The sequence below is a fragment of the Rhamphochromis sp. 'chilingali' genome (genome assembly GCF_963969265.1).
Source record: "Rhamphochromis sp. 'chilingali' genome assembly, chromosome: 17".
In the NCBI taxonomy this organism is placed as follows: Eukaryota; Metazoa; Chordata; class Actinopteri; order Cichliformes; family Cichlidae; genus Rhamphochromis; species Rhamphochromis sp. 'chilingali'.
Genome location: NC_137944.1, coordinates 369,201 through 380,294, shown reverse-complemented (window position 1 = coordinate 380,294; position 11,094 = coordinate 369,201). Strand labels below are relative to the sequence as shown.

Genomic DNA, 11,094 nt, shown 5'->3' with positions numbered 1-11,094 from the left:
TGTGTGCGCCTAACTTTTGTGCCGGTACGCCTAACTTTTTAAAGTTAGGCGTACCGGCACGCCCATGGCAAAAAGTTAGTCTAGAGCCCTGTCAAGACAGTTTTACTTTACTGGTTTTAGTTTTTATGCTAATAATCTGGTGTAACTAATGTCACTAGTTATATTATTCAATATAATACAATACAATACAACTTTATTTATATAGCACATTTAAAACCGAAGGTACACCAAAGTGCTTCACAACAAGATTAAAACATAAGATATAAGATAAAAGTCTATAACAGACAACAAAAAACCCAAAAAAGTACAGACAAAATAAGAAATAAAACATTAGAGCATAGTTTAGAAGATAAAATTACTGGGTATTCATAAATATAAGGTGGGGGTATTTATACAGCGGAACATTAGTAGAAGATAAATAACATAAGGGTAAAATATAGGGGATGTGCACTAACTGAAAATGTTCGGTCAAACAGGTAAGTTTTTAACTGAGATTTAAATGAATAGATGGAATCAGAGGCGTGAATAGCAGTCTGTTACTGTTACTGTCTTGGAGTGACTGTAACCCACATCATTTCCTTAGGAATTATTAAAGTATTCTGATTCTGATTTATTATTTCATGAAAAATTAGCTCATTTTCAACTTGATTTCATGTTTCAACATTTCTCAAACATTTTGGACAAAGAGCAACAAAAGGCTGGAAACTGAGTGCCTAAAAGAAAAAGCTGGATGAACGTGTGGCATCTGACTGGGTTATTTAGCAGTAGGCCACTAATATACCCGCGCAGAAGAAGAGCATCTTATAGAATACGTTTCTCAGAAGCAAAGATGGGCAGCAGTTCAACAGTCTGTGAACAAATTGTGGAACAATTACAGAATAAATCTCCTTGAGATAAAATTGTGAAGACTTTGAATATCATCTAGAGTACATATCATCAAAAGATCCTGATAGTCTGGAGGAATCTTTGTGCACAAGGGACCAGGACAAAAAATAATATTGAATGTCCGCGATCTCTGAGCGTTAATCCATCAAAAACGGGCATGACTGTGTCATGGAAATCACTGCAAGGGCTCAGGAACACTTAAAGACATCAATGTCTGTCTGAATGCAGCTCCTCATGCTGTACATAAATGTGGGTTAACGGCATGGTGACTTCCATGAAGAAGCAAGTACATTACAAAGAAGCCACAGGTAAAAATGATCCAGAAACCATCCAGCTTGTTTTCAGGGCTCAGCTACAAAGCCTGTCTGGATCAACAGCATCAATGCTCAGGTGCATATACAGGTGTTAGAGCAGCATATGTTCCTTCAGACATCTTTCTCAGGTATGGCCTTGCATATTTCAACAAGACAGTCCTACACTGCATACTGCAACTATTACAACAGCATGACTTCACAGAAGACCCAGGACTGCAGCTAGAATCTCATGTTGGACAATCTTAAAACCTTACGTTTTTCTCAGTTTAAACATTTGATGTTTTCTGTGCTCTATTGTGAATACAATGTGTTGACCCATGAACCGTTTTTTATTCACATTTAGAGTGTCCCAGCCTTTTTGAAACCGAGCTTGTACTTGGCTTTTTTCACAGCTTTCACTGCAGCAGAAAGTTGCAGCTTGCAATCTTGTGTAGTAAAAATCCTGTTTGCTTTTAGTTTTTTTTTTCTTTTTTTTATTGCTCTCCTCTGAATTGAGAGCTGCAAATGCTGGTTTAACAACTTGGTCACAACATCCCAGTGGGGAAAAATCCTAAGTGCTACGTGCCACATTCACTTTAAAACACCTGTAGTTGCTCCGTTAGGGGATAGCAGTAACATGATTTGAAAGAAGCTGCAGCAAAAAAAACCCTTTACCTTAAAACTGATGGGATGAAAGAACTTCAATTCCGTTTTATTTGTACAGTACCAGATGACAACAACAGTTACTTCAAGGTGCTTTATATTGTAAGGTAAACCCACAATAATACATACAGAGAAAAACCCAACAATCATATGACCCCCTATGAGCAAGCACTTTGGCGACAGTGGGAAGGAAAAACTCCCTTTTAACAGGAAGAAACCTCCGGCAGAACCAGGCTCAGGGAGGGGCGGGGCCATCTGCTGTGATTGGTTGGGGTGAGAGAAGGAAGACAGGATAAAGACATGCTGTGGAAGAGAGACAGAGGTTAATAACAGATATGATTCAATGCAGAGAGGTCTGTTAACACATGCTGAGTGAGAAAGGTGACTGGAAAGGAAACACCCAGTGCATCATGGGAATCCCCCGGCAGCCTACGTCTATTGCAGCATAACTAAGGGAGGATTCAGGGTCACCTGGTCCAGCCCTAACTATATGCTTTAGCAAAAAGGAAAGTTTGAAGCCTAATCTTGAAAGTAGAGATAGTGTCTGTCTCCTGAATCCAAACTGGAAGCTGGTTCCACAGAAGAGGGGCCTGAAAACTGAAGGCTCTGCCTCCCATTCTACTTTTAAATACTCTAGGAACAACAAGTAGGCCTGCAGAGCGAGAGCGAAGTGCTCTAATAGGGTGATATGGTACTACAAGGTCATTAAGATAAGATGGGGCCTGATTATTTAAGACCTTGTATGTGAGGAGCAGGATTTTGAATTCTGGATTTAACAGGAAGCCAGTATAATCACAACTGACATGTGCTGGTGTGGTAATAATTACTCAGCTCTTGTGCACATGCTGCTATTCAGTGCTTCCCAGATCCTAATGTATTTGGCTACATTAGCTAATGGACAGTAACAATTATGTGCAAATGACTGTGTCTGAATGCTGAATGCTTAACAAAGCCATTCACTCCAGAAGCCTCTACTCTCGTTGCTTTGGTTGGCAGTGTGGAGACAGCTTGCAGAGACCAGTTGAGCAAATGACAACAAGACCCAATGTCTGGCACAAAAGTTCTAAATTATGATCTCATTTTTCACATCTACACCTTTTTGCAGCTCTGTAATTTTCTACTTTCCTGTACTTTTGCCACAGAGCGCAGGAGGTCCTGCCTGCTAGCTTTATGAGCTGTTAGAAACCTAGAGGCCATCTTGTAAACGACCAATTAAATAAGAGGAGATCATGAGGGACTGCATACCTGCCCTGAAGGAACAATAAAAGCTAAGGAGAGGGGAGGGATATGGAGCTATACATCAGGCTTTGCTGAGGATAATTGCAACTGGAGGATTTCGGGAGGGATGCGAAAGTCCAGATCCCAGTTCTATGTTTTTAATATACAAGGTCTCCTGTGAAGAATGGGATTGTCAGTGATATGTGTAGAGAGGACAGTGTGCATAAATGAGATGACAGCAAAGATGTTACTTTTGCTTTGCCTTATATTTATAACACGGGAATGGTAATGTTATATAATTTGGTGTCCAGCACAGGGCAAGGCAGTCAGTGGTTGTTCTGCACATATTGCTTGGTATGCATGTAGATACATGTGGCATACAGAGCAGGCAGCACAGACAAAAAGAAAAGCAGAGTAGTGTTGATTCAAAGGAACATGGAGCGATGGCCCCTGCACATCTGCACATAAGGAGCGCCCAGGAGACTGCAATTCATCGTCTTCTTCCTCTATGACACACACCCAGCTGTATGCAGTAACAGCAACCTTACTAAATCTAAGTGGAGTCGCAGGGTTGCCTTGTCCACACAATCCATTCAGTCCATTGATCAAAGGATGATGTGACGAGAGTGGAAGATGTGTGGGGGCTTGGTCACCCTCCTCATAAATACTGGGCACACTATGAAAGAGTCGACTGGACACCAGAAGAAGGGGGCATCCCTGTATTCATTACAAGATGATACTGCATTCACCAGGAGAAGCACAACAAACAATTCTTCCTTCAATAATCTTTTTGTTAACTTGGATCTTATTGTCATAGGTTTGGTCACCATTTTTAGTCATGACAAAAACACTAACCAAATGATCAGACAGACTAGTTACTAAATTAGTAGCACTTTGCTTTCATACACAATCATTTAACAAATATCTTATAGTCCCAAGCAGCCATTGCTAAATGTTAATGTGGATTAACGTGGGTTATAAACCACTATTAAATGTTTGTGAACTGCTCTAAAAGGTAAATAACGAGACATCAAACCTTAATGAAGACACATGTAATTAAAATGTTATGTTTTGCATTTTATGGAGTAGCTAAAATAACAGAAAATGAGTCAACAGTCATCAGCTGCAGGATCGGGTGTTGGCTCTTTGTTGCAGTTTTTTAACATTAAAGGTCCATTTTGAAGCTATCAGTGATGTGCTTAATGTAACACACTAGAACAGCAAACATGAAGTACAGGCTGACACTGCTGGTCTTCTGATGTTTGGCACAATGTTATCATGACCGATTCTGTAGGAAATGGGTATACACCTATCTACACACACACACACACACGAGAATAAGATCCAAGTTGTTTTAAATCAGAATAACCATTTGTTACTACTTATGCATATAAAACCAACAATGACATCACTTGCATAAGAATTGAGATGCAACATATTGCATATTGTACATCACTGTCATGCATTGCATTTGGAATAGGGAAAAAAGTCCCATGTTCATACACTGGTTGCATTTCTCTTTATGGACTCCGGAGTCCGAGTAGTTTGGTTCTGAACTGACTGCACAGTGTAAACAGTCTCTCTCCTTTTACTGTGTGCATGCTGTGTTCCAGAAACAGGCAAACACATTTTGGCAACATACAAGTTGATTTATTGCAATGCTGCCAACCCAAACAGCAGAAGTAAACACTGTGATCCCCTCAGCTGCATCAGTGTAGGGGATGTATATTGTTCATCTCCTTGAATGATAGAAAACATCTGCCACATCCAGCCAAGCAAACGCTGTGTATCAATACTCCACTGAAGCTTGGGAAAGAGCTCATAGAAATGCCGTACTCCAAATATTCCTGGGCTCGGTTATTCTCTGCCCTGCACAGAAGTGAAAACTAAAATCAAATCGAGATATAATTATTCCATTCTGGGTTTGCAGCCATCACTGGAAAGGCCCAGATCCAAAACTTGTATCCCCCTGAGAGCACTGGTGCTCCAACTGGTCCAGCAGTTTTTCCACCGAGTCTTCTTTGTTCTCCAGTTTCAGGTATCGTCTGCCGTTGCCCAGATCTAGCCGAGGCCAGCTTTGGTGAGTCTGCTCTGCAGAATCGGCAACCTGTCCAAGAACGTTTACACAAACCTGTGAGCTCGCCTCCATACGAGTGACTTCAAGCTGATTTGCCTGAATGTGCTCTCTCTCCATACACCTACCAGTTCGCTTTGTGTAAGGGTTAGTCCTGTAGCTCATACTGTGGCAGCGCCTTGGTTGAGCAGCTGGGACATCAACTTCATCCACCCCTAAGGTGGACATGGAGCCTGCAGATACCAGGCACACATTGGTCTTAACAAGTGGGCCAGTGTGTGAACTGCAGCTGGCTCTCTCTTCACATTTAGCACCCAGCTGTGCATTAAAGTCAGTCTGACTGGAATTGCATGAGCTGGAGAGGGAAGCTTTGGCGGAACACGGAGGCTTTGACTCCTGGTGGTGGAGGCCTTCCATCGGAAGAACAGCTTGCTGGTAGAAACCCTCCATGCTGTGCCCCTGGTCTACGGTGCTTCTGCTCTGGAGCAGGGGCTCAGAGGTGGCCAGCTGCTGCAGACAGAGAATGTTGAGATGGGCAGCTGGTAGACTGCTAACCCACTGGTAGTGTTTGGCCATCGAATTGGCTGCTGCTATTTCTTTAAGGTCAGCTGAAGGCACAGCCGCAGACACGGAGCAGATAACACTGCGCATCTGGGCCAGCAGCATCTGAGTCTCTCTGTCCCTGTTTTCGTACAGGACAGTGTTGGCACATATGAGGATGAAGAGACCCACCCCCATGATGACTGGTCCCAACAGCTTCATCCTCTCACTGTGAATGAGACTGGCTGTGGACAGGAAGCCCTTGGGTCCCAGACTCCAGCCGGAAGTCTGTGATTCAGAGGCGCTTTCCCCATCTGCAGCTCCCAGGATGGACGACCTTGATATCTGATAGGGCCAGTATCCTGCCACAGCCAGAGCAGTGCCAACAACCACCACAACCACGCCAAGCACTAGGAACGCTCCAGGCATGGAGCGGATGCGAAGCTTGCCTCGGATCAACCTCTCCTTCTTCTTTCTACTTCGTAAGGTGAAGCGAGACTTTGGTTGGCAGGCAGGTGAGCTTGGCCTAACTGCTTGAGATTTCTTGGTCTTCATGGCACAGATTAGTCCAGAGCTCTTGGTCTGAGTCACAACCCGTCAGAGTGCTTTAGGAAGGAGGAAATGTAAAGAGTTAATGTCTCTGTTCATTCAAACACATGCAATGGCTGCAACTATGTTCACAGTACAGAGATGTCTGAACTTTTTCATGGTGGCTGAGGTGACAGTGAACACGTTCATTGTGGCTGTCTGAGTGAAGCTCGGTCTGGATCTCCCTGGTGATACTGTTAAACTGCAGCAGACAGTGATACACACCACTAACCCACCTTTGTCACGCTCTCAGTCCTCGGGCTACAAAGGCTAATGCCAAAATTAATGCTAATCTAAACCTTCATGTTATCACTGCACAAGAAAACCAGAGATGGCAGCCTGAGGACAGACACGGGGGCAAATGTTTGAAATGAATAATATTTGAAGAGGCCTTCAAAAATATTTTGTAATGGGAGTATTTTTCAGTTTTAGTATTTACTTATTCATATGTTTAGACCTGCCAGAGCTCACTGTAGTTACTGGCCACCTGACAGTGGGTTTTTCCCCAGAGTTAATCACCAAAACCTTCAAACGTCCACATCTGTGGAGAGCTTGTAAATTAAATGAGGTACAAACAAAAGTACAGAAGCACTCACATATTTGCTGTTCTTCCTAAGTTCCTGTACAGTAATGAACAAAGAAAAGTGAAATGGAAAAGCCAGTCGCAGTGACTGCAGCATGCACCAAAGAGCGTAAAATGTTCCCTTTGTCCTTCTGTGAATGCTTAAGAAGAGTGCCAAATACACAAAGTAATAATGCACTCAGCTCTAAATCTTAAAGACATATGAGGGTGCCTGCTCTTAATCAAGTATAAGAGTGGGTACCTTAACCCATCATTAAGTACGTTATTGCTACAGTTCTGAAACCACTGCACGTCTCGTGTTTGTACTGCAAATTCTTTTTACTTAAGCACTGACCTGCCTATTGTCTGTTGATACGTTTCCTTGGGTTTTTCAACTTTCTTGACCTCTTAAACACGTTAAATATGTTTTATTGTGAATAAAATATGGGTTCATCAGACAACATCCAGCTTTTTGTGGAAAGACTTGTATATAAAACATAAAATAGAGCGAACCAGCTTGTTGTTTACGTTTTACAGAAACATTAATGTCCGACATCAGTCTCAGTGTTCTCATTGAACTTGTTTTATCAGGCAGCTGATTTTATCATAAAAGCTCAGATGAGGCATCTACGATAGACTGACTACCGCCTGCTGGGAAAATGTGAGGAAAGGGTGGATATCAGCAGGACCCAAAACCTTTCTGTTCATGAAGAAGAGCCTGTGTGTATTTAGTAATAAAGAGTACATGCATTAAACACACATTTCTGTGCCCAATGATACTGTCATGTTCAAGTGAACTTCCCAGTGATATTAAATTCTTTAACAACTGTATTATATATTAGATATTATATCAACAATCCCTACAATAGCGTCCTACATGAAAAAGCAATGAATTCATTCATGCAAACAATCAGGAAAGTATTTTATCAGTACAGACGCCTTAATGTGAGATGTAAGCAGGCTGTCAGTGTTAAAGAATCTGACTATGGAAAAAAGTCATGTCACCATTTCATCCGAGGCCACAGACACAGGAAGTCGTGAAGAAGTTAATCATGAGGACGACATTCAGAAGGCAACACAAAAACATCCAGTGCCACGAGTTAGTGGCTGACGTCAGGCCGGGCCTTTGATTTCACACAGGGTAAATATTACACACGTGACTGGTAGATTTCTGTTTATAAGATCAAACATTAAAAGTTTGAACAGATCATTTTCTCTTAATGATCAACTGATGACATCACAGCTATCCCCTGCTCATGTGATAACCAAATGTCGTTAAATCTCCATGTATTAAATAAATGTGCTGACCAGTACACACACACACACACACACACACACACACACACACACACACACACACACACACACACACACACACACACACACACATCTGTATTCCCCTCTGCCGTGGGATTAACGCTGCAGTAACAAAAATGAGAGAAGCAGCAGACTGCATTCAGCAGCTGTGGCACAAGTTTGTGTCGGTGAGGGTGTGATATGCTGCATGGTTGCACATGACGGTAAATGCACGCCTGATCCGGATGATGCGCTGAACTCCGATTACCCTGTGGTCATGTAATTACGCAGGAATGACACAGACAGGAGCGCAGCGTCTGCTGGAAAGGACTTTCTCTACAGTGTGGCTCTGGAAGCCCACACTCAGTGTGTCATTGACCCAGTCATACGGTGCATCTGCAGTTTACAGCCGGCAGAGGAAGCTGGTCTGGATCAATTCAATTCCCGAGAAGCCACAAGTTGTGATACATGACGAAAATGAACAAATGCGAAAGCGTTCGCTGGTGCACACGGGTGGAACCGTGTCAGTCAAATGCAGCAGCTTGTTGAGCCCGTGGAGCCCAGACGGAGGGAAATGAAGCAGCTGCAATAATGCTGTGGTGAAAATATCAGCACAGCATTATCAACTGACTGGGATAAGGCGTCCCTCAACTACGGATAGCCATGCACTGTCGTGCCGTGCCGGACTATCTGCACTGACACTGTACAGACATGGAATGTGTCTGATGACCGAGCTGCTGCATTCCTCTCCGACAACACAGCAGCTCACGGCACCGTTACCGACCCACAGAATGAAAGAGTTCATGTCACCCAGCTGCTCCGACTGCACCACCACAGACACACAATCTCACACTCACACACTCCGACGCTTCTGTGAACTTGCCTGGATTTCGGAGTTCCTGTTGCAGCTCGGTGGTAGTTTGAAGACACCCGACGTCCGCATGACTCCGAATAAGGTTAAGGGCTGAATCGAGCCCAGCCCTAAACCCGTTCCCACATATCCGCAGCAGGGACACCGCGCTGACTCCGTCAACTCCGCCGGACACAAGCCGAGCAGAGCCCAGCCCAGCCGCCTCCATGCACCAGCACCGCGGAGTGAGCAGGAAGCAGCCCTGCTGCGCGCGCGCACGCATGCACGCGGATTTGAAAATAAAGGTGCGCACGGGTGCTTCGTGTGACAGCAGCAGCGTCCCTCAACAAGTAGCGGAGGTGTGAGTCACAGGGAGCCGTTCGGGTGCACCTATAACGCTGCACTAACACTCTCCTCTCTGTGCTGTCCTGGACTCGTGGGCGCGCTCACAGAGGTGCTGGATACTTCAAAGGTTACCATCCAAAAATGAGATGTTACAGATTAAACACCTCAGCACCGAGTTAAGAGCTTCACCAGGTGATGGATTAGATTTTTGGATCAAATGATCTACAGATGAAAGCATAGTCCTGGGACTCTGTAACGCTTTGATAAACTTTTGTAGTCCGAGTCCACATTAGCAGAACATCAGAATGTGGACTAGCTTAAGACCATCAGCTCCACTGCTTGGTAATCCTGCATTTATGTGACAGCACAGTGAAGGGTTATTAGTTAATGCAAGAGGACAGATGGCTCTGAGTATACTTAAGGACTATCAAAGCACGTTTGTGTTTCATGTCTATGCACATAATAAACTTATTGCCGTTAATTACATTTAAAATACATAATGATCCCTGACTGCCGAGGGTCATCATAACTCGTGGGTCGGACCTCACAGGGGAATTTCCTTCGGCTGGCAGCCACAGCTCATTAGCTTCGTCTTTGTTCTCGGCAGGTAGTGTCAGTCAGCTACACGGAGTTTCAGCATGTGCCAATCTTCCACGTCCTGGTGTCTTATTACGCTGTTCTTCTCTTCACACGTGATCTGTTATTGTTCAACACATCTCAGTCTCAACAGAGTTGATATTTTTAGGTGTAGTACTTTTGAGGCCTTCCACATTATTCTTCTTCTCAAACTATTTGTCTGCGAGATTTTTGCAGACAAATCAGGTAAAGATCGTCTTAAACGACAAGCACAGCCATTACTCACCTAATTATCTGTTTAAAAAACTTGGACTCTTTTTTGACCAACATCTGAATTTTGAAACTCAAGTTCAACCAGTCTTGTTTCCATCACTTCAGAAATATCAAAGCTTTGCAGTCACTGTGTGCAGCGTTCACACTTTAATTTTCTCCCGCCTTTCTTTTGTAACTCGCCTTGACGTGGACCTCTCAGTCCTCTGTAGCTCGTCTCCAGCTAGTGCAGAGCGCAGCACCAAGGACACATATCACACCTGTTCTTGCATCCCTTCACTGGCTTCCGGCAAAACCCAGAATCCACCTAAAAATCCTGTTATTAACATATGAGGCTGTACATGGACAGACTTGTGTTTATACAGCAAAGCTCCGAAGATCTTATCACCGCTACTCTGATTTTAAAGCCAGAGGTGATCGTGCTTTTGAGGTTGTGTCACCCAAACTGTCCAACAGTTTGGCTTTCTGTTTATTGTTTCAAACAACTGCTGAAAGCTAACTTTCATATGTTAGCCTTAATCTTTGAAATGAACGTTGATTATGTGTCTGGATGTCTACTTAAAAAATATCTATACAAATAAAGTTATTATTATTAATCTGTTGAGTGATTGACAAAAAAACACATTGATAATCATTTAGTGGACTATTGATAGGGTTTTTCACCCTTCATTACAAATCAATTGATCAATGAAGGAAACAATGAGCAGATTCATCCATAATTCAGCTATAAACTGTAGTAAATGTAGTCATAAAGTGCTTTGTCTACTCTGGCTGAACACTCTGCAGCAATCCACATTCACAGAGTGTTTTATTCTGTGCCTTTAAGCACCGTTCTCACTGTCACACTCTAGCTGAGGAATCAGTGATACGTGGGGTCGACCGCCTGTTTCCTCTGGAACCTCCACCCTTTGGCACCCCAGCTGGGGCCTCCCTG

At 43.4% G+C, this 11,094-nt stretch overlaps 1 protein-coding gene across 1 annotated transcript; it reads right to left on the bottom strand.

Moving 5' to 3' along the window:
• Nucleotides 1-239: 239 nt before the first annotated feature.
• On the bottom strand, nt 240-10,615 carry tmem200b (transmembrane protein 200B). The gene is made up of 2 exons (XM_080863949.1): nt 9,003-10,615; nt 240-6,278 (listed from the first exon to the last, which is right to left on the bottom strand). The coding sequence occupies exon 2, from the start codon at nt 6,226-6,228 to the stop codon at nt 4,993-4,995; it is 1,236 nt and encodes a 411-aa protein (XP_080720075.1). The 5' UTR covers nt 6,229-6,278; nt 9,003-10,615; the 3' UTR covers nt 240-4,992.
• Nucleotides 10,616-11,094: the final 479 nt, after the last annotated feature.